The 27,468-nt window shown below is 42.5% G+C and overlaps 1 protein-coding gene across 1 annotated transcript; it reads right to left on the reverse strand.

The window, feature by feature from the left end:
- On the reverse strand, positions 1 to 27,468 carry smtnl (smoothelin, like). Its single transcript, XM_080888317.1, has 10 exons — positions 27,311 to 27,468; positions 26,071 to 27,014; positions 7,422 to 7,503; positions 6,613 to 6,873; positions 6,465 to 6,527; positions 6,324 to 6,384; positions 6,116 to 6,238; positions 5,907 to 6,030; positions 3,192 to 3,343; positions 1 to 1,260 (listed from the first exon to the last, which is right to left on the reverse strand). The coding sequence occupies exons 2-10, from the start codon at positions 26,746 to 26,748 to the stop codon at positions 1,134 to 1,136; spliced, it is 1,671 nt and encodes a 556-aa protein (XP_080744443.1). The 5' UTR covers positions 26,749 to 27,014; positions 27,311 to 27,468; the 3' UTR covers positions 1 to 1,133.

Raw genomic sequence — 27,468 nt, forward strand, 5'->3', positions numbered from 1 at the left:
TAAATTTCACTGTTTATTTAAATTCGTTTCACTTGTGTCATAATATAGAAGTAGATATTAAGAAAAAAAACCCAGTTTTCCCAGAGAAGTAAAATTTCTTGATGTTGTTTTCCATATTTCAGCATCATCTAAGTGTCATCCAGCATATGTGGATTGAAAGATTGCTCACCATCCATCCATCCATTCGCTACCGCTTATCCTTTTCAGGGTCGCGGGGGGTGCTGGAGCCAATCCCAGCTGTCATAGGGCGAGAGGCGGGGTACACCCTGGACAGGTCGCCAGTCTGTCGCAAGGCTAACACACAAGGACAGACAACCATTCATACTCACATTCACTCACAGATTCACACCTAGTGGCAATTTGGATTATCCAATTAACCTATCCCCACAAACTGCATGTCTTTGGACGGTGGGAGGAAGCCGGAGTACCCGGAGGGAACCCACGCAGACACGGGGAGAACATGCAAACTCCACACAGAAAGACCCTGGCCTGATGGTGGAATTGAACTCAGGACCTTCTTGCTGTGTGGCAACAGTGCTAACCACCGTGCCACCGTGCTGCCAGATTGCTCACCATCATATCAAAATATCATTTTATTTTCTACAACACTGCGTCATATATGCCCTAAACAGTCGGACGTACAGCTTTACGGAATGTGACATTTCTGAGACATACCTCCTCTCCACAGGTGCGCAAGTTGAAATTAATATGGAGGTTAACCTACAAGCATGTGTGACAATAATGAACACAGCAACATTTCTGCTCTCTCTCCAGTATATCTCAGCCATACACACAAATACTCATACACAAAGTAAAAACCTAAATATAAACCACACACACATACACAAAAACTGCTGACCGCTGTGTATGAATCCATCTTCATGATTGTTCATACACAGCATGGATGAAACACTGTCCACTCTGTCAGTGACCCAAGCTGTGAGCACTTCCCCTCTGGGCTGCTTCTCCTGCAGCACAATAGAGGATTGTTTATTTATCCACCACTAGGGGGCGACCTAGTCCTTCCAACGTGCCAGCTCTGTCCACCAGCCCTACATGCAGAGGCCTCTGCCTGACAGCAAACCAGAAATTAGCTGATAGCATGTTGATGTTTTCAAAGAGGTCTTTGAGCGTCACTCGAACTTCCGCAGGTGATTGTAGAGGGACTGCACGTAGGTGAAGACGCACATGGGGTCTGGCTTACGGCCCATGATCATCATATCGTCCACCTCAATCAGCCGGTCACAGCCTGCCTTCGTTCTGGAGGTGGAGATAAAGGAAGACAAGTTAAGAAAAGGGAAGGCTAGAGAAGTGACATCAGGGGTATTTCAAAGAGTGGACTTTCTAACTTTCTAAAGAAGAAGATTGAAGTTACCTAATTATTGATTTACAGGACTGAACTGTATCATGCAAAAAATACACAGCAGCCAGTCGTGTTCTGAACCTGTAAAGCTGCTGAAAATGGATTTTTAACAAACATGTTTTGTTACAGTTTGTTACAGAATGACATGGTGGATGTAATCATCCTGATATGTGTATTCACTGTCCTGTAAGTCTCAGATCTCTTTAAGAGGTCAAGTCTAAAGCTGGTCACTGAACCCACTGAATAATGCTTTTCAGTCAAAACAGCTTAATTCTGCTGCAGGCACAAAATAAACTTGTCTTTAATCAAGTAGTGCACGTCCACGCTGTAGGTCTGTGTAGTGCAGTGGGATAATAAGCTGGGCTTTATGAAGCCATTTGGTCAGTGTTACGTTTCGGTGTTGTCAGTGTGTTGTTTTTGGCGTGACTGTTATGTGTTTCCTGTTTTACTTTGAAAGTCTGTGTTATCTTAGTCTTTTCATTTTACGTTTCCCTGTCTCGTCAGTTCTGAGTTGCCCCAGCTGTGTTTCCCTCTTGTTGTCCATTTTCCTGATTGCTCCCTCTAGGTATTTAAACCCTGTGTTTCAGTGTGTCATGGTCGCGATCTCCCCCGTGTTGTAAATAGTTTGGTGTTTTGTTGTAAATAAATAGTTTGTTGTAAATAGATTTGTCGATACTTTCGTTTCGGGATTTTGGTGGTGAGCTTTAGTGGGGTTTTTTTGTGTGTGTGTGTTTTTTTTTTCTTTATTTTTACTTTTTTTCGTGTTGCACTCCGGTTGCCTAGGCCGGGGTGTAACATCAGGGAAAAGGAATGCACACCTTTCATCAAATGTGAAAAAGGGAGGGGAAAAAAAGCATGGAGAAATAAAAAGGACTGGATCTGCAGGAGTAATGATCGTTTAAAACGCGTACATTTGGGTCTTTGTGGAGAGCTATAAAACAAACCAAGAGAGAAAAGCCATTCAGAAACATCCAACCACAATAAAGCAGACATGCATGGCTGATGGAGTTAAGGCTCATAAATCTTTTAAAGCCATATTAGCAGAATCCAGACACCACAACTGAGCTCCAGCTAACTAATAACTGTTTGTGTTTGTAACACAACAAGAGTGGGAGGAAGTTAAAGGAAAACTGTGACATCTGGGCTAATTTATGTCAAACACAATTAGCTTACTGTACATTTAACATGCTGAGATGGAGCTCTTGGGTTTCTTGCAGTTTCTCTGAGTGCTGGACCTTTGAGAGAATTTGGTTGGACATCTAATCCTGCGAAGGTTGTGGCATTGTGTTCACACACACACACACATACCTGCTTTTACAGATGCGCTCACACTCTCTGATCAGTTAGTCAAGGGCATTTGGTTATTGGTTACTATCTATCCTCCTCCTCCTGTAGAAGGGAATTTTTTTATAGTACTGCAAAGAGCCGTGTGAAAATGTATCTGTTTTTAGTGAATTAACCTTCCATCAAAGCAAAATGAAAGGAAATATTTTGGTTTTACAAAACTAAATGAAATATTGAAATGAAAAATAAAAAAAATAAAAAAACAGAATGAAAATAAACATAATGTTTGAGAGAAGATAAAAAACATTAAAATGAAATAAAAAAAACATTCTTGTAGTGTCTTGTTAAAAATAAAATATACGTGAATGTCATTAAGAATATAATTTAAGGCCTGGTAAGAATGAGAAACATAACGTCTTCTACATATAATATGTAAAACCTACGAATTGACAGAAAGTGTATTTTTTAAGCTTGTGAAGCAGCACTTTGTCATATCTTCAAAAATAAATTATCCACAGCCTATTTTCATATTGTTATCACTCACTCTGCAGTTCCAAAGGCCAGCTCAAAGTTGTGCCTGCGATTGGCCGGTGACAAAGAGGTGTAGTCAAACTCGGTGGGAAAGAAGGAGTGAACCAGGGCACAGAAAGCCATCCCATCACTCCAACTGGATGAGAAGTTCTGGATGTCGATGTTCTGAGGATAGGAAGAAGTGATGATGAGTGTGTGAGAATACTGCATTTAGGAGAGCAGTGAGAGGTAAAAGATAGACACGTGACTTGTTGCAGCTTCATAAAGGTGTCTCCCCATCCGGCGTCTAACCCATAATTATGATGGCTAAAACAGACTTCCCCCTGCTCTGCTTCTCTCAGTCTCTGACGTGCTCTTGAAATCACGCTGTTTCAAGGATACCCCTTTATTGGTCTGGAGTTTGGCTTGAATGAAATGCAACACGTCACGTAATCGAATGAACGTCTCCCTCTTCTTCTTGTGTGTGTATGTAAGAGTTTGCTACAAGTTAATGAGAGTCTTGCTTGCTTGACTGTAACCAAAACCACATGGAGCAGCTGGCTCAGGCTGCAGTCAAGAAAAAAGGCTTTCAGAGTGCAGCAAAGTGTCACTTTGCACTTTGGGACCTCAGCATAAACCACGCCTCCACACCTCTGCAAAACACACATGTGCAATTAGACGCACCTATTTACCACAAGGATGCTCACTGCTACTGTAGTTGAAAGGAACACAGTAAGCACATTAGCAGTCCCTCTGTGTACCAACAGGGTAAATCAGCATGAAACAGCTGCATGTATCTAGGTCGAGTATTCTAATTTATAGTTTTCTATCTCTGACACACATTATGTACCCTGTCCAGTTTATTTGGGGAAGTACAATTATTTGTGTCACTTCCAAGAGTCCTATAAGTCAGTCAGTAGAACTGCTGTCACGTGTGTCCAAACAACAAGCAGCAGCTCCAGGAGCTCTAGTGCAGTGTCAACGTGTATGAAAGATGGCTATAGCTAGTGTGACATTAGCCACTAGTTTGTAAAGTTTTTAAGTTAGTCATACACGTCATTGTAGTCTTGGGAGTTTGAAAAAAAAGAATGGGACTGGACTTCTTTAAGTTTATGATGTGTCTCTCATCCAAGAGGCTTCTTCAGTCTAAAAAAAGAGTGGAGAGTCCCAGGTATTTAAACCTGAGTAGAGGTTGTTCCCTTTGGACTTGGTTACTGACCCGCTATTGATCATGTGAGTCATTACGTCAGGAAAGGTGTGGCTCATTACCATCACCGGGATTAAAACCACCTCCAAACGACTTTACTTGTATTTTCAAGCTCCTAAAAGCCCTTACACACTCATCACACTGTGAAAAAATGACAAGAAAAAGAAGAAACAGTTTCTGGATCTATCCAATTCTCGCAAGAAGGCAGCAGCAGAGAAGATTTCACGGTTTGATCCAGGGGTTGAAGTTGTATCATGACTACTTTCACACATATTTCAGGATGCCAGTGGGACAGTTTGACCTCATGTTGGCAGAGTTGGGATCACATCTGAGGAGACAGAGTAATCATTTTAGAGAGCTGACTGACCGGAGCAGCAGGTGTGATTATTTTACTATTTCCATCTCATTGTGTATTCAGCAGTAGCCCATGTTTTGAGCTACAAGCGAACTTACTGCCAAATGTAGAGGTCTGATTGTTTATATCTGCTTATTTGGATCTGAATAAAATAAACACACAAAATATTATATGCGTCTGGTGTGTAATTTTTTAGAGTCATGAAGCTTTTTTTTCTTAATATGCTAATTTGGGCTAATTGCTGGTTTGCCCACTGCTTTGTACTGGACACCGTGTCACTCTCAGAAAAAAATTAATTAGTCTATTTGTCAAAACGTTGAGGTAATTAGGACTATTTTATTTGGAAGCACATAAAAGTAAGGTTAATATCTACCTTCTTGTATTTATTAACTCTTGTAGCGAAAGCTAATTTCACCAAGGCCTGTTTTCTACCCTATGAATTTACCTTGTTCTCCAATGACTTCCTTATGTCAAGTCATTTATAAAAAAAATCTGAAAATGTCAGGATGATCAAAAAACACAAAACAAAAGAACCTAGATGCAAAAATTCCGATGACATTTAGTATTCCATTATCTACTTATCCTTATACCGCTGTGTAACGTAGTATGCTCACTTGCTAGCAGGATTTTGTGGGGCTCGAGAAGCAACCTTACAAACTACCACAAAGTCAAACTGGATAGACCAACAGCTGTAAAACATTATGGAGAGGACAGTATGAATGTATTTGCGTCTTCCATTAGCAGCCTTGTGTTCTTGTGCTTCCAACTGTAAAGCACAGCTGCAAACATCTAATCAGCACACGAACATGTTGTCAAGTTTCCACTACGTTAGAGTGCAACAAAAAAAATAAACAAAGAAGAAAAAAGTAACTCTGGCTGAAATATACTCAGGCACACTGGATTATCTATGTGGTGCACATCTCTGAAAGTTTGTTTTTGTGCTATGGTGAAGTGAAGTGATGTCAGTGACTGTGTGGAGAGCAGGAAACAGTTGACGAAGGTAACTGACCATCATCTGTTCTGGAGAAGGTGAAACGTAGAAAATCAGTGTTTAAGCCTATTTGTCAAAATATTCAATAGCTACAGATAATTTAATACATTTAAAAAACATATACGTTTACAAAAGTGTGACACGTTCCCCTCCAGGCTTTATTGGCTGGTGAGACTAATGATAATGAGTGTTTTACCTGGTAGCCGATGGTCTTGGAGCGACACCACTCGAGAAGGATCTGTTTGATGCTGCTGGCAGTGGACACCCCGAAACTCTGCGAGCGCTTCAGCTTGGGCTTCGACTCCACTGGTTTAAGACGACTGCACACAGAAAGAAAGGGGAAACAAAGATAAATAAGACCGCTGTGTTGATGTGCTGCCAAAGGTAGCATTACGATGCTCTCACCTGGCCTCAGAATCCAGTCTTTCAAAGATAGCTCGACGGGCTTGAGCACCGATGTTACGGGGCAGAGTCTGTGATCTCACCAGCTCCCGCCTCCTTTCTCCCATCTGCCCAAAGGAGCTGTCACTGCAGGATGACAATGCACAAGTGTCAGACAAAGCAAAAAGATACTTCCTCTGTTCTGAGAGTGTGATGTTTGCCATCCAATTACCTGTCAGACTCCTGTAGACCTGAGTAGGTCACAGACTTAGCAGGAACTGAATTTGCCTTCTCTGGAATAGACAAGGCAAAAAGTAAATTATGCATATCTGCAATACTTTTATGTCTAGAACTTTCTGAAACAATGACTCACCCTGAAGATAAGGAGATCCCAAAGCTCTGATAGGTGTAGGAGTCCAGGATTTTACAGAAGGTGCTGCTCAAAGGAAATTCTAATTTAGTTACAATTTATGCTGCGTTCATGTGTCATAACATTACTTCATGATGTAACTGTCAGCTACCTGGTTGTATCGGAGACTCCTCTATTGGCTCAGGCAGGGTGGTGCTAGAAGCTGGCTGGCCACCAGGTGAGGCCTCGGAGGAGGCCAGAGAGGTCAGAGGACTTGCAGGGCTACTTGGAACAATGGGTGAGCTTTTGATTTCTGCTGTCTTGGTTGTAGCAGTAATGGGCAGGTGGGGCATCCGCATGGTGACAATGGGAGCGTTCTCATGTGGAGAGTCAGTGGGTGGAGAGATCTTTCCATGTACCAGCACTGAATGTTCTGATTGGATGAAAAGGTATAAAAAGCTGATAAAGCATGCTAAAGATACAATCTAGGAGCAAAGAAAGACAGACAGCACTTCATAATAACTTGCTGTCATTCCCCAACATTTACCATGAATTCCTCTGAATTGGAAAGGACACACAGGAGACTTAAAAAATGAGAAATTAGACACAAACTAAACTGTAAATATTTGGGGACTTATAGAAAAAGTACAAACACTGTGTCTCCTTCTTACTGTATTATAGACTTTCCTAACCTTACCTTCTTACACTGTAAATATAGATTACTTAAGGTGCTAGTGTTGGCTGATAACTCCCCCACTTTACCCTCTGTTCCAAAAATGGTTCTGCTTTGATTTTTATGGTCTACAAATGATACACTTCCTAACGCTATAGCCACAAAACATCATAAATCTGTTTCCTTTGGCTAAGCACGCTGGGTAAAATAACTGGAAACTCCCTGAAACAATGCTTTGTGACTGTATCATCATTAACTGCGGGGACAAGCTGCACTGCGAGGATGTGAGACCATAGCTGTGTGATTACCTTTAGAAACAGCGTGTCCATTTTCCTGTCCAGAATGTGTCGGGGCTGGGTCGACTTCAATTGGCTCCTCTCGCTCAATGCTCTGAAACACACATGAAGTCATAGTCAACGGCATGCCAACAACAGACAAACAGGAGGGCCATTTTTCTTCACTGCCACAACACAATGTCATACACGTAAGATGAAAACCAGCAACTTAAGACTCTTGCCATTTAATCGTTGTAGGATTGATCAGCCGATTGTCTACTGGAATTGCCTTCCCCAGTGGACTAAAAACTGCACTTGGTCACCTTTTTATTCTCCTCTTAGTTTCATGTTTAGCTTTTCAAACACCAATATGTTATGTTTGGATTGTAGACAATTCATGTTCCTCTGGCTTGAACAAAAAAAAGAAGAAAAGAAATCCAGATGCTCACTGAGTCATTGTTGGACTCTTTCACTCCTTTCAAGTTTTCAACTTTTTCTCCAACATATGGCTTTTTTTGACACAGCTTCAGACAAAACAAAACAAATTGGCATGCCACAACTGAGTGCACTTCAAAGCCATTTATTTTGCACATGGACCTCAGTGAAGGCCTGCAAGTGCAAGAGGCAGAGGGATGCTTTCTTCCATGCTCGTCCCCCCCCCCCCCCCCCCCCCCCCCCCCTCCTTTGATAAGACTCGGAAAGTCTTTGTTTTAAATCGGGTGCTGCATGTCAGCGACGTGCTCAGGGATGGGAGAACAGCCAAAATCCACCCGGTTCTGAGTGCTAAAGTGACTGGGATCAAGTTTTTAATGTCAAACATCATCAGTATCCAGAGTTCGTATTTCAGCATTTACGTGACCCCACTTTTCTTCCTGCCTCTGGAATCAGTTCAGTCTTGTAGCTAAGGAGAGGCTGTCCTTTCTCTCTCACCACACCCTGTCGGCCACATGGGACAACTAATCACCATCCTTACCTCTATCTCACACGCTTAATGCATGGAGCTGCTGTTCCACATTGGTTGTGGCCAAAGTTGCTGTACTTTCCATGTGGCCTTGTCAGATAGATAGGCAGAGTTTAGTGTGACTATCGTCAGAGCAACACTGCTCAGGTCAACAGTGCAGCACTGACAGTATTTGCTCAAGGTCACAGGTCTCTGGTTCGCCTGTGTCAGCAACTGCCTCAGATAGTTAATGTCTGAAATGGCATCATATCAAATTTAATCTACTATTATAGCTTTTATTATGACGATCGTATAGAAATTCCCTCGGGCCTTGTTAAATTCTATTATTTTATATTTTTGTAAAATGTTATATATGATGTGCAAATTTTACCCTAAGTGATCCTGAAAGAGCTCTTCACAGACGTAACGCACCTTCGGGCAGCCATGTTGGGCAGCCACAGCTTGTTGAGCAGCTGGTTGTACTTCAGACTTGGCTGTCACAGTGGAATTAAGTAGACAGGGCCGATTCTTGCACAGCATTTGACTGAAAATATTATATCTTCAGTGATGCATCTGATGCACCAATTGTGTGTTTAGATAACATCAGTGTGCTTGGAAGCATTTTTCAGTTTCTGTTCACTCCATGAAATTTTTAATCTTCTTTTCCCTGATAGCTTAATCTTTCACAAAAGATGACTGTCGCTCCCTGTTCCTGTTCAAAGGAAGTTCTTCCTTCCCAGAATTGCCACTTTCTGCCATGTTTTAATTTTCAATTTAAATCAATTCAATTGTATTTATATAGCACCAAATCTGTTGCCTCAGGGCACTTTAGATTGTAAGGTAAAGACTACTGAAAAACAGAGAAAAACCCAGCAATCACATGAACCCCAACAAGCAAGCACTGGCAACTGTGAGAAGGAAAAAAACTCCCCTTTAACAAAAACCACAAGCAAAACCAGGCTCAGGGAGGGATGGGGGTTACCAGATGAAGACAGGACAAATAATTCCTATGGAAGAAGGCCATAGATTAGTAATAACCAATAATTAAATGCAGAGAGGTGTATAAACACATAGTGAGTGAAGAAGGTGACTGAAGAAGAAAGACTCATTTGCATCTTGGGAATCCCCCAGCATCCCCCAGAGAGTTCTCACTCCCTGTCTCATCTTTTGGGTTCTCTCTCTAATATTTTAGGGTGTTTACCTATGAAGCTCTCTGTTACAACTGTTGCTGTGAACTGGCATTATAGTCAAAGGAGCTTGCAAAGAAAAGCGTCTGGACTTCTTTAAGTTACTTGAAGACGTTTCACCTCTCATCCGAGAAGCTTCTTCAGTTCTAAGGTCAAATGGTGGAGAGTCCCAGATATAAACCTAGTGGGAGTATCCCCCCACAGAGGGACAAAAGGACCCCCTGATGATCCTCTAATCGCCTGAGCCAAGGTGTGAAATTGGGTGTGGGTCCCAATCAGCCAGGGTTTCGGGTGAGTTCATTGTGAAACCTGGCCCCACCTTATCATGCGAATTCCTGAGATCAGATGGCCCAGGATGTGAGTGGGCGTTAAGGCGTCTGGGAAGGGATCTCAAAACTGGATTACAGATGGCAGAGAGTTGGTGTCGTAAACCCCCGCCTCTGTTCAAAGATGGTCGCTCACAGTGGACATAGATGGCTTCTTTCACTCCTCTTTCAAACCATCTGTCCTCTCTGTCCAAAATGTGAACATTGGCATCCTCGAAAGAGTGTCCTTTATCCTTAAGATGCAGATGGACAGCTGAGTCTTGTCCTGTGGAGGTGGCTCTTCTGTGTTGTGCCATGCGCTTGTGAAGTGGCTGTTTGGTCTCTCCAATGTAGAGGTCTGGGCATTCCTCGCTGCACTGTACAGCAAGAAAGAGGAGTGAAAGAAGCCATCTATGTCCACTGTGAGCGACCATCTTTGAACAGAGGCGGGGGTTTACGACACCAACTCTCTGCCATCTGTAATCCAGTTTTGAGATCCCTTCCCAGACGCCTTAACGCTAGGTTTATATCTGGGACTCTCCACCATTTGACCTTAGAACTAAAGAAGCTTCTCGGATGAGAGGTGAAACGTCTTCAAGTAACTTAAAGAAGTCCAGACGCTTTTCTTTGCAAGCTCCTTTGACTACGATGACCTGGATGACTGAGAACCTTTACAGACAAGTGGCATTATACATTCAAACTGTACTGAATTAAAAATTCACTTTTTGGTTCAGACTTCAAAACTCCTTAGACAAAGTATCTAGCTCTATCTACCCGCTGATAAAAACTTTTTTTCACCCAGGCAGTTTGGCAGCTGGTCTGGAGCCAGGGTCTTATCTTAAATCAGTGCTTTACAAGCCAAAAGCTTGAGGCCACAAACGCTGTTTAGAAAGCGTCATCAACACTTTGCTGGTCTAGAAAACCCAGAAAAGCGTAGCACATATGCACGTCGCCATGCAATTGAGCAGATGTGAATATAAACATTCAAACAAGGAAATAAGAGTGCAAACACTGTCAAGACTTTAAAACCTTGGAAAGAATTTTCAAGTGTGAAATGACCCAAATTATAGAATAAAACGGCTTATTACTTCACTGTAGCAGTCTGGAGCCATCGGTTTGCTGAGAGCTCGACCCACCCAATACAGTGGAGATATATTCACTGGATAATGTGTTTAGGTATTGGAACCATAAACAAAACCCCAACAACACCTAAAGAATAAAGAAACAACCTCAATTGCAACGTCTCAGAAGACAGAAACTTGAAACTTCTGCATCCCCTCTGTACATACATGTATATACAATGTGCTGCTCTGGCTGTGAGACAGCACACTGTGCTCAGTTGAGGAAATCTTGGGGCGTGTATATGTGTGCATGATAGACAGAGTGAGCTCAACGTATAGGAATGCTGCTGGGTCATGTGTGTGAAAGCAAGGCAACAAAAGAGAATGTGTGCACGGACAGGGGTGGTGTCATTTTATTAAATTGTGATGACACACTCAATAAGGGTAATGTATGATAAAGTGAGGAAAGCAAAAGACAGGGAGTGATTTTATATTCCATGATGGGAAATAGTGTAGAGGGGCTGGGAATAAGGGTAGTGAGGTGGAAACAGCTGGCTATCCAGCAGGAGGAGGGAGACAAATTGCAGAATGTCTGGCTTTGGGGAGGGGAGCTTCCCCGACTTAAGTACTCAGATCATCAGATGTCCACTTTAGGTCAGAGGGGGAAATATGAGAGCATAGCTGCTGAGGTTCCTGTAAACTCTCTGGCATCTCGAGGTTTATTTGCTGGCAGAGCGCGCAGCTGAACGCTGTGTTCTGCACACTTCACGTGGCACAAGGTTGACCAGAGACCACAGGACAGGCCGCACTCATCACATTTCTGCATGCATTTGGTTAAACAAACACTTTGGCACAAGAGCCTCATGAGTAGGAAATCAGTCAGCTGATATCTGTTGGATTGCTCTGCACTTGATGTGCTGATATTTTATCAAAAGCTGGATGTCAGCCAGACAGTGTCTCCTAACATTTGGAAGTACTAAAATGTCTGTAACGTGATGAGTCTTTTGAATGTCAGTGTGCAGTAGATAAATATTAGTACTATTCTTTAGGGGTATTTTTTGACCAGTGAAGGTCAAGACTCAGGTTAGCAGCTGCTACACAGCTAATATTTATACACACACGAGTGAATACGCATGTAGTACTGACAATGAGGTCAAGCAAACATTACAGAGTTTCAAGTTGCTGAGCAGGATTAGCATTAGCATAGCTCACTAGGACATCATTACTCCCAGCTATGTAAAAATCTACGATTTTGCGAGATTGCTCCATGATTTCATGAACCCCCCGAAGTAGTTTCAGGAGCTGAACCTGTATTTCACATAAAAATGCAAATGTTGTTACAGTCTGTGTTGTGAGCATGGTTTACCTCCCAATCCAAATCTTCATTAAAAGTCACCTGAACTAACTTTAAACTGTATGTTTAGATTTAGACTTCACCACTTCCAGCCAATTAAATTATTGCTAGACAGGCCACCTACAAATGCAGTATTTTTGTGCCATGACACTCAGCATAACTACACCCATGCCAAGAATTAGCATCTGCTTGAAATCCTGTATCCTTGTTAATTAGGCCTCACATTTTAAAGACATCATCACCTCCTCTGGTTCCAGATTCATGAACCTTTAACATCCAACAGTCATGTCTCCTTGTACTGGCAGACACGTGTGTAATAGTAGCTGTAAGCAGGAATCATAAAAACACAGAGAAAGCCAAAGTGGATGGACTTTAAGGAGGTCAGCTTACATTGTCTGCTTTCTTGTTTTGCTTTAGTCTTGCACAATTACATTAATGATGTTAAAGCTCAGAGGTAACTGCTAACTATTAGCATAAATGTGAATATGCATGAACGCACATGTATATTCACATTTATAAAAGCTCCTTTTTCTTTCTTAGAGGTACAACAAATCCACCAGTGCGTCACTGCATCATGAGTGAGGAACTATAAAATATCTGGACCAAACTGTTAAAGCAGAGCAGAAAATGTAATGAAGCCCCCAGTCTGAGAGTAGAGACAGAGGAGGAAATATGAGGAAAAGGAGAACATATTAGATTTTTGCACTCTGAGGTACCCCGTGGATAAGTGTCCGACCTCCACTGAAGGAAACTGTACAAAACACTATCATTTCGTTTAACCCCCAGTCAAATAGCTGATTTGAAATCAGGGTATTCAGTTAAATATTTTATTTGTTAACCTTCAGAAAAACTCACACATCTAATCATTACAACTGTGTAAATGTTTGCAATTTAGCTCAAACTGAAGACAGCTACCATCCCTCCTCTAGTGCAAGTATATACCAGAATATTTGCAAATGTCAGCTGTTGCTTTGGGACAACACACCCGGCATGTAAACCTGTCTGTTCAAACAGGACGAGGTATGAGGGTGATGGTTGAGCGCCATATCCTGTGTTTAGTCACAAGACATTGTTTAGCTGTCAGAAGCGTCTTCATCAATGACACCTTAATAAAGACTCTGAAAGGGTGGGGGGTGAGGTGAGGATGGGAAAGAGACTGAACCCTGAGCTGCCCTCGATGAAAATGTGTGCCTGTCAGACAAGTAGAAAATAGTGCTTGGCTGGGTGAATGAAGCTTATGGTAAAAATGACCGTTCACTTAAGTGGAAAAGCGCTATGAGCACCAGTCTATTTTCTTTAAGCGAATAGTCTGCTTAATAATCTGCACTCTGAATAGCTGCGGTTTGGGGAAGGCCTTGAAGAGGACTGGCGGTGGCTCCCCGGCCTGGCAGATCCCCATGTACTAATGAGTACTAATAAGAAGCGAAAGAATTGAAAAAGGGGAGGGAGGGGCATAAAGATAAGAACGAAAAACTTGTAGAACTGGGGGGACTCATATATAGATAAGACCCGCAAGGTGCGTGTCTGGAGGCGTGGTCCCGCTCCTGAATTTCAGATAATTTATCTCCAATTAATGAAGTCATCAGGGTCTCTGAGGCCAAAGATAAACTGCTCTGCTTGGTGACATCTTGTGCTTTAGCCCTCTCTGAGTTCCAAGCCATCACAGTCAACCCTAACTTGACTTTCTTTGTTCTCTAGGAGAAAAATAATGCTAATGCAGTGTCCTGGTACTTCAGAAAATGTTGCTTTTAAAATGTGGTTGGCTGACCAGGTGTATAGCTAAATGTCTTTCTTATATCTGTTGTTTTTTCATCTTTCCATCTTGTAAGCCATCCTCTGTCCTTCACTCTCTTAGAGTGACCTTTGAGTGCTGGAGGAAAGAAACAACCATTAAAAAATGGAGGCAAGCTGGCGCCCTTCCAACAAGTGCTAGTGTGAAGGAAAGTGTGTGTGTATGTATGTGTTACCCATTACCTAACTTTAGTAGCTACTTATTTGCAAAACAAATGCCCAAACGCAAAGATTTCCATGAATACACGCATGATTACAGAGTGAAGACTTGTGCGCTTGTAGCGATACAGGACTATAAACTACATATTGTAAATTTTTACAGAGCTTGCAAATTATCATACATCACTGTGAATGCGACCTTCCATTTTTCTATAGCAGCAAGAAAAAGGTCAAAGCAGAATACAGATAACAGCAAACTGTCCAGAAACATATGAAGCAAGAAGCATGTTATCATGTACAGAAGCTACTGTAATGCTATCAGAGGAAACAGTTACACAGGACTCCAACTCTGTAATTTCCTTACTGGGGTCTACTGAGGAATCATTTTCTGAAGGAAATAGACACACTCACACCACCTGTTCTTCAAATACATTCACACAGCCTGCAATTTCTTAAAGAAAAATCCCAGGGAACACCACTTAGGGTTGGGAGTTGAAAATATGCACAGCCTTTGAACTGAGACAATATAAAAACCTAATTGCAGGTGAGAATTACTGTACAGGGAAAGGTTTACTTCACTAACATAGCACCACTGAATGCAAGATGCAGTCTTAGCTGCTGCTGCCAGCATGTGGTTTCACTTGTGCTTTTCAGACTTTTCTGAATTTTCTGATAATCCTGTGTCTCTCAGAGACAAAGGAATAAAACGTGGCTAAATGTAGTGAATACATTTGAACAGTGAACCTGTTGTTCGGTGAATGTAAGCTATGTTAAGAGTATAATTTACAATCCACTACCTGCCGCATCTCAAAAAAGGACATTTGTAAGCTTTTCCTTGTGTGTTGGTGGTTACGTCGGATTCATTTGTGATTTAAGAATAATGGAATAAGAACACAGTTTGTTCTGTGTCTTTCAGGCCAAGTACTGATGACAAATGGGTCCAGGTGGGCTTTTGGAAATGGACATTTCTCACAGTAACATCTCGCTCCAACATGTGGAAGCAATAAAGACCTCCCCTCCTCCATCCTCCTCTTTTCCAGGCAATGAGGCAGAGGATGTCAGCATAAACGGGGGAGTTTGACATGCTGACCTCTACTATGTTGGTGAACATGAACGGTCTGGATCTCCTCTCCCTTCACTCTCATTTGTAGCATACAGCTGAATACACCAGACAGGTGTGTTGTTATGTTTAGAGAACCAGGTGAAAAAGGAAGGCCGCTTCACTAATCACCTCACTTTAGTATTCCAGTGCCAATATGTGATGAATTATGCCCAGTTAACACTCAGTGGATGTGTGGCACCAAGTATGTATCTATTAATTTCCCAAATGTCCAAAGCAGCTACAACATCAGGCTCAGCTGTCTGTGCCGGAAGACTCTACTTCTGAAAAAACATGTAAATTTTTGTGCACTCTCACCAGGACCTTGTCAAAGTGTCACCTAACCCCTAAAACCAGTTTTCCTTAAAGTACCTTCTGGGCATTGCTCCAAGACAACAAAGCCAGAGTGCTGCTAAATGAAATCTGTAAAGTATTCCCAGCATGGGACTGAGTTGAGATAGCCAAAGAGGCAACCTTAAAATCTATCAACTCCTGAAGCTGACTTCCAGAGGGCAGCGAGAGTGAGTGGTCCCACAGGCTGGTTGGTCAGTTATTAACCTGTTTCCAGAGAGATGATGACAGGAACACGGCCTATTGTCTGGAAGTCATTAAGAGAGCCAGGGGTAGTCTCTGGGAGTGGCTGCATACCTCTGTTAAACCCCCAGCATGTGTACACACACACACACGCGCGCGCACACACACACACACACACACACACACACACACACACACACACACACACACACACACACACACACACACACACACACGTGTGCACGCAATACTTGGTTTCTTTTCAGCTGTTCCTCAGTTTCTGTTCTGCATTTCCATATTGGTTCAGACTCAATAGCTTCAGTTTAGGAGAATAATTGTTCAAAATAACTCTGACAAGCAGTGTGTACCTCCAAACCTGCTTAATAACAGCCAATCACGAGGGTAGACATACTTCTATAATATGTTGTGTATTGATAACTGACTCCAAGATAGGAGTTATGATCTCTTAACATCCATCACTTAGAGACACTAAGTGTCATTCTGGCCTTACAGTGCTTCTGGTCTAAGATTTCTACTTAGTTGTACTACATAAGAGAAAATCCCATATTAAGGTGTGGACATAAGTAACCCTATACCTTCCTGTAAAAATGAAGTGGTGTTTAGGGGACTAGTGACCTGGTGGATGTTAAAAGGTTAAACTCTGTTTTCTGTCTCACTCATGACTGTATTAATAGCCACAAAGAGGAGGATGGGGTGTTGGTGCCAGGAATCCAGCCTTAAAGTGCAGCCCAGCTCGGATGGGAATATGGGGGAAGGTTAAAGGGTGAGGAAGGGGCCACAGAGCCACACAGAGAGAATAGATAGATGGATGCATGTATGGATGGCAGACAGATATCAGGAGTTGTTCGTCACAGCTATCAGAGACTGTGGGGAGTCTCCACAGGCGGGTGTGTAAATGTCAGCTGTCTTTATCACAGAAGTATACAACACCATGCTCTTTACCCTGCAGTGTAGCCTTCTAACTCATTTATTTGTCTTTCTGCACCCAGACACACATTTTCAGTCTGTTAAAATCTGACCAAAATTTGAGTAAAGTAATTAAGCAAACCGATTAACTTTAAGTCTTGGACAATGCAACCCTCTCAGGCTCAAATTAAAGTCCTGCAGTGGTACTTCTGAGTAAAAAAACCTCATAAAATATGTATGTGGAGTCAGGTTGTTAGTTTTTAACTGTTGTAAATCGGCAACGCCTGCCTCAAGAGGGTTAATCACTGTTGCCTAATTCAGAGTTTCAAATAATCCCTGTTGGTCTTAGACTGGGTCTTGGAAAACTCTGTTAGCCTATCCTCTGTGTAAAGTTAGTTATTATTAATCTCTTTCACAGTGTGTCTTGTGTCCTGTCTTCTTCCATTAACCTCCACAATCCAGGAGATAGTTGTCCCTCCTTGAGCCTGGTACTGCTAAAGGTTTCTTCCTTTTAAAAGGGAGTTTTTCCTTCCTACTGTCACCATTTTTTTTTCATAGGGGATCATCAGATTGTTGGGCTTTTCTCTCTGTTATTGTAGGGGTTTTACCTTACAATGTAAAGTCACATGAGGTTTTGGTGATTTGGAGCTATATAGATAAAAGTAAGAGGTGGGAATGCAATTGTGGGTTGCACTGCTGCTCCTCCACATTGAAAGGAACCAGTTAAGGTGGAGTGTTCAAGGTATGTCCCTGCATAAAAAGCCCCTGGGGTAGACCCAGGATACGCCAGAGAGATTATATCTCTTGGCTAGCCTGGGAACACCTTGGTGTACCCACCAGATAAGCTGGAGGAGGTGGGTAGGGGAAGGTAGATTGTTTGCTCATGCTGCTTCCTCTGTGACCCAGCCACCCAGAAAGTGGATGGATGCATTGAACTGATATTTAAAACAAGCCGTTTTTGGTTCTCTTTCCATTTCCTTTAGAAAACTGCCATTTGCAGCTCCATCCCTGAAACTGTCTCAAACTGAGAGCGTAAAGCAGATGGACTCACATCTAATATCTGCTAATGTTATTATTGCAAACTTTGGCTATATTAGTGGCATGAAAATAAAGAATACTACGATAGATCTACTTTTTAAATCAAACTACAACGAACCCAGAAAAATGAAGTTGGCTAACATGATGTGTGTGTACATTGAATCACCATATATGCATAATTTATATGTGCGCATACAAAGCGAGAACGATACTATTGCGGTTTTTACTAATTTACTGCTAAATGAGTGCAGCAGCAGGCAGTAATCCTGGCAAAGGATGTGTACTGCAGTTTGGACTTGGGTCAGTGCATTTAAATGGCCTGAACATGCAATCATCAGTTTCTTCTCAGTCTGTGACTAAACTAAAAGAGTGTAGGCTGACTGCTACAATGGTCTGTTGCTCAACTGTGTAGATAGCATCAGTGCTGGATTTTATAATGTTAGTGGGAGATGGATATCACGGGTGTATGGGGAGGGACTGAGGGGGTGTAACAAATCTAAAGATTAGACCACAGCTTAGCTGCTCGAAACTCTGATAAATATACAAGATTTCCCTTCAGCTTGCCAGTATATTATTACTGTCATATGAAGTTTAGGAGCTTGGTATAATTGCTGTAAAATAAGACATGGGTTGAGCCAGTGGATAGCTTCTGTCTTGAAGCAGTGGTAGAGTGCAGATGTTCTTTAAAATTAAAACCACATTTCCCATAAATCCTGTTGCTTCCTGCTAGGTCTGCCATCACCAATAAAATCCTTTGTTGAATTTGTACCAGACTGCTGACAAGAACAAAAATACCTCAAAATGTGCCTGGTAATGATTTATTGATGTTTTAGATGGTGCATGAAAACAACACATCGGCAACTGCCCAATATGCAGCTTTTCCATTGTGAGTCATAAATCAAGCACACCCATTTTCCACACACTAAAAACAAGTGAGAGCCTCCAGGGATGAAAAATAAAGGCAAAGCAAACATCAGCTTCAGTTCCTGTAGTGGTCTCCATAGACTGCCATCTAAAATGACCAAAATACTGCCCAAACTGACCATTAGTAAGCTTATTTATGGTCTGATATAAGACTGTTTTGACTTTAAGTCTATAGTTAAGAGCAGTAAATGGATGATTTTATTTTTAAAATCTTATAAATATACTTATACCTCAGCACCAAATCCAGGACACTGTTGCTTCAATAAAAGACACCCTGGGAATAAGAAAAGGCCACTAGCTAATGAAAAAACACAACTCTGTTGTTGTTTGTGCATTGCCACTGACCAATAATGCTGCTTTGTGACTGGGGAAAGACAGTGGAGAATTTGTTCTTTCTGTGAGAAAGGCTTTCTAAAATGCTGACTCTTTTTAAAATAGTTAACAATGTAAAATAATCTGTTTCATCCAAAACCACAAATTTTTGTTGAAGTAGTTTTGTTGTGCAAACCTAACCAATGAAATTAGTAGATCAACATTGATTTTTGGTTTCAAAACAGATCCCGTGGTCAAACATAGAATGAGTGCTGTGCACTATGTTGCTTTTCAGTATCTCATCTGACATTCTAAAGGCTGAAGGAAAACATCTCCCAATACATTTAACTGTCCCTATCACCAAGTTGCAAAGCTGTAGCATCTCAATCAGTTGCAACAGTGGTCCTGGAGCACGACGACCTGAGGTCATCATTGGTAACAGCCACAACTCTAAACAAAAAAAACAAAACACGCACACACACACACACGCACGCACGCACGCACGCACACACACACACACACACACACACACACACACACACACACAAATGTGTTTCCATTTTAAACGAATTTCACCGAACTTAATCAGATGAAACAGAACTTCTCATATACACAGTTATGATCATCTTGATGAGGCAGATGGACATGACTAATAACCTCAGTGAAAATAAAAATACATAAAGTACATTTCCACTCAGCTTCTTCTTTAAAGAGAAGGGAGACCGCAGCGAAAAAAAAGAGACTGATCATGAATAAAGACGCTCATAACTCACTCACAGATACATGCTGCAGGTGCTTTCACTTCACTACCAGAGCGAAGGTGAAATGTGTGCACACAGGTGCGTGTGTCCGCTTGTGACCGCTTGGCATGTACATTGATGGTGAGGAGTAACAGCTGGAGAGCAGGATGGAAGACGACACGCCTGTACACATCTCTCTGGCTGCAGATAGCTTCAGCCTGGACACGAGCTGTGAAGTATGCCTGCAGTCTTTGTATTTTTTTTAACAGAAACTGAACTCTATGCACCGTATCCTCCCCATCTCACCTTGACAGCCAGGTGAGGATGTGGCACCTGAGCGAGCTGCAATTATGATTTCAAACAGCAGCCATGAAGCTAATTACCACAACACAGAGCACACACAGCCAACCTCTGTGAACACATGCATTATTCTGCTGTGTGTGGCTGACAGTGGGGGATCTCCCACAGCAGAGATACACAGAAACAAAGGTGCCCTTGTGTTGTTTAGCTCTGACCACATGATTTCACAGAAGATAACATTCTTCTGTTGTATCCACGACATAGTTTGGTAATCACGGATACAGGAGCAACAGCTATTACCATAAAGTGTGCAAGTGCTTTTAACGTTTTTGTAAGACTTGTAACTCTGCATGAATATCATATCATCAACAGATGTAATCATGTATAGGTGCACCCATGGCTTCAAAAGCTAGCAGTGCCCATTTAGCAGAAATAAATTGCTTGTGGGTAATTTCTGATGACCCTTCGAGGTAAAAATGCAAGATGCTTGTCTTGCATGTACTGCCTGTTTCTCCAGCAACATATCAATGGAGCTCCTTCCATAATGCTGCATTTCTTTTGAGACATTCCGTGGTGGATTTGCAAGACTTCTTAAGACCACTGTGCTTGGTGTGTGGTATGAGGACCCAAAGTTATCTTTGGTTCTCACAAAATATTTGCACAGTGTGTCTGTCAACACAGACTAAATTATTTCAAAAGGCCTGCTCTCCAGCTAATTGTTCATTAGTTATTTGTATTGTAAGGAGATATAAATATATAGAAATATAGTGCTCTTTGACACTAAAAGCCATTGAAACACAACATAAATCCTACAATGAAATCTGGGGCTTTTTGGAGAAACTATTTACTCTTAATTTGGTGGTCAAGTCCTTCCTTACTTAAAAAAAACTCTACATCCACCTTTTCTATCTAGCATTTTAGATGTTCGCAAGATGACATGCTAGAATAGCAAGGAGAAAACCAGACCCCAAAGACGTGAGAGGTTCAAATTAGTGATGCTCTGGCCTATTTAAAAGGAAGAAAAAAGATCAGACAAGTCAGCTGGTCTAAAATGCTAAAGTTACATTCTGATTGATGTGCATGTGTATTTCTGAAGCTGTCAATGACATTCTTTGTGAACCAAATCATATTTTAAATGCTACAGTATGTGTGGCACTTTTCAACATGCAGCAGATGGCACATGCGCAATGCTAACTTGCTGAATGTAGTTAAAGTTAGCAGAGGTAGCACCAGCAGCTTTCTTTTCAAGTACTAGTAGTAAGAAGCCAGCAAAGCAGTAAGGTGCCAGCTGGTGGTGGATGGCTCCATTGATAAAGCCAACATCTAACTTCTGTTGGACATTAATAAAATAATAATATAAATATTTTATTTCACTGACTACCATTTTGGATGCTGCATGTCCATGTCTATGTTTAAGGAGTTCCAAACTGCCTCTCATATGTTCATAGGAGTGAGATAAATACTTCATGATCATGTGTGTTAATGTGGTGTAGTGTAGTGCATTGAGTGAGTCATTCAAACTATCTGAATGCCAGTCCAGTTGACATAACCTGGAATTCTAATTACTTGGATGTAAATAACCACTTTTTCAAAACGCTGACTAGTTATGTCAGCCGTTTCCATACAATGTGTTTACTACTTCCCATGACGGTATGTGTATCTCCCAGCTTTGTGTCAGCGCTGAGTGCACAGGAAAGGCTAAATTCGGGAACTGCCCTGCTCTGAATAAAAAGCAGACTTAATACTAACCTCATGATTGTCACACTTTCCACAACTTTATGGTGTGTCTTCTCAGGACCTCCTCCTGCCATACAAGTTTCCCAATGCCACTTTAAAGTACTAGTAACAGCTTGACATGTGACTTCACATATTATCTACTGTTGATGGACTCACAATGGTGGTCATTGAGTTCAGCAAAGCGAACATCTGCTCTGCAAAAATCTTTGGCATAGAAAATGAAAAAAATAGAACCAAGATTTTAATAATATACTATACAATCACATAAATGTAAGCACATTGAACAAGTTTAGGTTTTGATAGGGCAACTTGTGTATCTCACTCACTCTCAGCTGGGATAAGTTGGGGGTCATAGGTAAGATTGGTGCATGCCTTAAAAATGCATTTAATATTCTCAAGTTCCATTTAATTCTATCGCTCTGAAATTGCAAATACTTGAAGGGTATAATCAGTACTCCAAACCACTCAATTGCCTAGGAACGGGAAGACATTAAAAAGCATCTTGATCGTCTTAAGCTGCTGTCTAGCCTAAATATTTAGAAAGTTTCCTTATTTCTCTAAGGAACCCATAAATTTATCATGAGGACAAGGCCAGGAAAACCACACGCTCATCATCAACCGGCTGAGTGATGCAGAAACCACAGGATGGATAAAAGCCAGGAGATTCTCTTTCGGTTTCATCAGAGGCTAAACAAGCCAAGGAAGAAAACAAAACCAGCTGATGTAAATGGTTAAGAACAGTCATAAGACAGAAGACATACTTTCATGAACTGCATCCCAAGTTGAACTTAAAATAACTGGGAATAGCTCAGAAAGCACAAAACACTAAAACTCTGACTCACAGACTCATTGATGTATTGTGATGTAACCCACATGGACACATCATGAAACCAGCTCTAAAACATTCTTGGCATCTGAAAAAATATCAGCTTTACAGAAACTAAGAGAACAAGCTTGTTTTGTTAGCTTCACCCACCAGTTTCTGGATGCAGTCATTAGAGTTTCAAACGACTTTCACAAGACCAAAGGAGAACTATGTAATCATTCAGGTGAAGCTAAGGCATGAAAATCAAACCAAAACTGGATAAACGTGGTACATCCAGGACTAAGGCAATAATGACTAACCAGAGCCGACATTTCACAATGCTGACTTCAAATATTTAGTACAGGTCTGAAAAACCACACAACCGCACTAACTTCACCTCCCAGGAGCCTTCTTGACTCATGTTACTGCACTTCATAAATCCTTAAGCATCCTGGCAGAGGGCTATTGTGCAACCACAGTGACATAGCCAGTGCCTCGTATGACACATCTACACACCCACAATTCAACATTGCTTCATTTAAACTCATAAATCTGTGTCTTTACCACTGTGGCCATTGCAACTACTGCTACTTTGCAGTTGCACTATATTAAATTTCCATTCATGTTACAAAGTACATGACAAATCTGAACTGTAAACTAGAGAGTAGATAAAAATATGCGAAGAGCTTCTACAAGAACCCTGGAGGGCATCAAGTGTACATTTTTTTGGAATAGATTCCTTGAAAGAGTGTAACATTTCTTCCCTTGCAGGCTAAAGCAATGATTTTCAGTCAGGTTACTGCCAGGGAACAATCAAGAAACTTTTTAAGGAACAATTAAAAAGTTAAAGAAACAATATATATTGCAGTAATATTACAACAATTTAACTGCTAGCTAAAGTAAAACTCTATTTTTAGCCAAATGTAATTATAAAACTGAGATATTTAAATGTGTCTACAGTTTCAATTATTACCAATAATATAACAGATAAACTGAAATTGTGAACTACAGATATATAACCATCTATATAAATGTATCTGCTAATATATGCTAATGGAAGTTAGCAGTTAGCTAAGTTAGCACAACATTTTAAGGTAACAGAGGCACCATAGGCCTAGGCCAAGACAGGTAGAAACGGAAAAATGTATATTCCCTGACAGGTTGCTGATGGTTACTGTTGTCAGTAAAAACCAGTTCAATATCACTGAAAAGGAGGGCCTTCAAATCCAGAGACAAAGAGGAGTTGAAAAGGATGCAGAGAGAGCTGAGGGGACTGATAAGGACTGGGAAGGAGAGCTACAGGCAGAAGATGGAGAACCAGCTTCAACAAAACAACGTTGGTGAAGTCTGGAGAGGCCTCAGAACCATCTCGGGCCACAAACAGCAGAACTCTCTGCCTGGGAGGGATGTGAGATGGGCAAATGAACTGAATCATTTCTTCAACAGATTTGACTCAGCCATGAGGCAGTCTGCAACATCGGCTGCAGACTCACCCACCCCCACTGCTGCTGTTCCACCTCAGACACTTCACGCCTCCTCTATTCACCCTGCTCACTCCCCCCCACCCCCAACAACAGCATCCAATACACACTCAACACAAGGCTCCAGCCTGTCTCTCTCAACCACCCAGGTTAGGAGGGAACTGACGAGGATTAATGGCAAGAAGGCAGCGGGTCCAGATGGCATCAGCTCGAGGGTCGTCAGGTCCTGCGCGGACCAACTGTGTGGGGTGATGGAGCACCTCTTCAACCTGAGCCTGAGGTTGGGAAGAGTCCCACAGCTCTGGAAAACCTCCTGTGTTGTACCAGTGCCAAAGACTTCACGCCCCAAGGACCTCAACAGCTACAGGCCGGTGGCTCTGACATCCCACCTGATGAAGACCCTGGAGCGGTTGGTCCTGGCTCAGCTTCGGCGCCTAATAAGCTCATCACTGGACCCACTTCAGTTTGCCTACCAGCCTGGCATTGGAGCGGATGATGCCGTCATTCACCTCCTACATCGTTCCTTCGCTCACCTGGAGACCGCTGGAAGCACTGTGAGAATCATGTTCTTTGATTTCTCCAGTGCCTTCAACACCATTCTTCCCTCGGTTCTAAAGGACAAGCTGGTGAACTCTGGAGTGGACCATCACCTCACTACCTGGATCCTGGACTACCTCACCGACTGACCACAGTATGTGAGGACTCAGGGCTGTGTGTCGGACAGGGTCGTCTGCAGTACGGGGGCCCCACAGGGAACGGTTCTGGCTCCGTTCCTCTTCACCATCTACACTGCAGACTTCTCCCACAATTCTACCCAGTGCTTCCTGCAGAAGTTCTCTGATGACTCTGCAATAGTCGGCCTCATCACTGATGGGGACGACAAGGAGTACAGAGGTCTGACCCAAGACTTTGTGGACTGGTGCCAGCTGAACTACCTCCAGATCAACGCCAGTAAAACCAAGGAACTGGTGGTAGACTTCCGCAGGCACAAGCATTCTCCACTGCAACCACTGAACATCCAAGGTATGGACATTGAGGCTGTGGACAGCTACAGGTACCTTGGTGTTCATCTGAACAACAGACTGGACTGGACTCATAACTCAGACGCCCTCTACAGGAAAGGGCAGAGCAGGCTGTACCTGCTGCGGAGACTCAGGTCGTTTGGAGTGGAGGGCCCACTCCTGAAGAAATTCTATGACTCTGTTGTGGCTTCTGCTATCTTTTATGGCGTGGTCTGCTGGGGCGGCAGCATCTCTGCTGGGGACAGGAAGAGACTGAACAGGGTGATCCGAAGGGCCAGCTCTGTTCTAGGATGCCCTCTGGACCCAATGGAGGTGGTGAGTGACAGGAGAACGGCGGCTAAGCTGTCATCCCTGATGGACAACATCTCCCACCCCATGCAGCAGACTGTGACAGCACTGAGCAGCTCCTTCAGTGGGAGACTGCGGCACCCACGGTGTGGGACGGAGAGATTTCGCAGGTCTTTCCTCCCCACTGCTGTCAGACTCCATAATAAAGACTTTAACTGATCAAGCACACACATCCATACATATGCAATAATACTAAGTGCAATAATCCTTTCTGTCATCGTTGTATTTTTACTCAGTTGTATATAGTATTTGTATTTGTATTCTATTTTTATCTTATTGTATATTTATTTTATTTTATTCTACTGTATATAGCATTTTATTTTATTCTATTCTGTACAGTTGTGTACTGTATTTATTCTTATTGTATTTTAATTTTTGCCTCATAACTTTTGCACTGTCCACTTCCTGCTGTGACAAAACAAATTTCCCACGTGTGGGACTAATAAAGGTTATCTTATCTTATCTTATCTTAAAATAAAAATAAATGCGACATGGCAAGGTTGACTGAAGAACTTTCACATTTGTTCATTCGGCACATTTGTTCACTCTAGACATCAAAAACCTCTGAACCACTAAAGAACTCTTCATGAATGGATTTCTGCTCTATGAAGTACTCACATTTGTCTTGCTGGACACAGCAAAAGTGGCTCGGCTGGAGAAGCGGGTGATGGAGGGGCTGCTCCCAGACACTGGGCTTGTCACCATGGAGGAAACTCTGGAGCCAGCTGGAGGACTACTGGAGGTGGAGGAGGATGAAAAAGTGGCAGGGGGGGATGCAGGGATAGTCTGATTGCTGAGGCTGCTGTAGGTCTGGGCTTGGCTTCCCAAGGTGGAGGTCTGCATGTGTAGATGAGCCTGACTCTGTGTGTGAGCCTCACCTTTTCCGTAGATCACCTCCTTTATCTCATGGTGATTCTCCTCAATGTCATCTAGGTGGTTCTTGTGGTTTTGGGCATGTGTGTGGTGGTTGTTGTTCAGCAAGGTGCTCCTGTCACATGTGATGCCACTGAGGAGCTCCACCTGTCGAGTCAGAGAATCCAGCTGACTCCTGAGCTGCCGATTCTCCTGCTGGAGATGAACCACGGCTCGTCCGAGGGGCCCACTCAAGTTGTTCGTCTCCTCCAGACGACGCTCCATACCCAGTTTAAAAGTACTCACATCCACATGGATCTCCCTGATGGCATCCCTTAGAGTGTTCTCATAACGGGCTAGTGCTGCACACACAGTCTCGCCCTCTGGAGAGCAAGATCCTGGGCAGCACACTTCTCCCATGTCACCCACTGCTGGGGCTTCCATTGGCACAGATGCCACCACTGCTGACCCTTGGGGAACAGGCCAGATAGTCTGCAAGTTAATGACTCCCTGGTGACGGTCTGCCTCAGTCAGTGATCTGAGAGTTTTGCCGGAGGGGGTGGGGACTGATGGACAGGAGTTAAGAGGTGAAAGTTTGAAAGGGGTTGCAAAGGACTGGTCTGTGTTATTACCACTCCTTCAGCTACGTCCCGAGATAGGATGCTCAATAAGGTCTGCTTTCCAGGTACCAACTTCACGCCAGCTTCTGTCTGAAAATACAAAGTGAATAAAATGCAAACACACTGTTAAACTCTTCAAAGATCTGCTGAAGCTCAACTGAGATGACTGTCTGTGGAGGATAATTAGGGGAAAATTTAATATCTAACAAAAACTGACACAGCAAACTTGATTCTAAGCAAAAGTTCAGACTGAAAAAAGGTACATTGTTTCAAAGAACTGAGAAGAACAGAATAAAAGCATTCATTTCTTTGAGCCTGATCTGATTTACAGCTGCTGAGAAATACAACGATGAGGTCATCTTCACCCACAGCTGCAAAAAACCTACCTCGGTTTTGCTCTTTGCTACAGCTCACCAGACTTTCTTCGGCAGCTGTATGTCTGTGTGTGAGGGTGTGCGAGCTCTGCTCTGCTCTGCTGGCTCTCTGGTTTGTTTAAAGGTTGATCACTCCTCTGGCCTTGGGGAGGGAGGAGAAAGGGAGGGAT

This window comes from Rhamphochromis sp. 'chilingali', assembly GCF_963969265.1.
Source record: "Rhamphochromis sp. 'chilingali' genome assembly, chromosome: 8".
NCBI lineage: Eukaryota > Metazoa > Chordata > Actinopteri > Cichliformes > Cichlidae > Rhamphochromis > Rhamphochromis sp. 'chilingali'.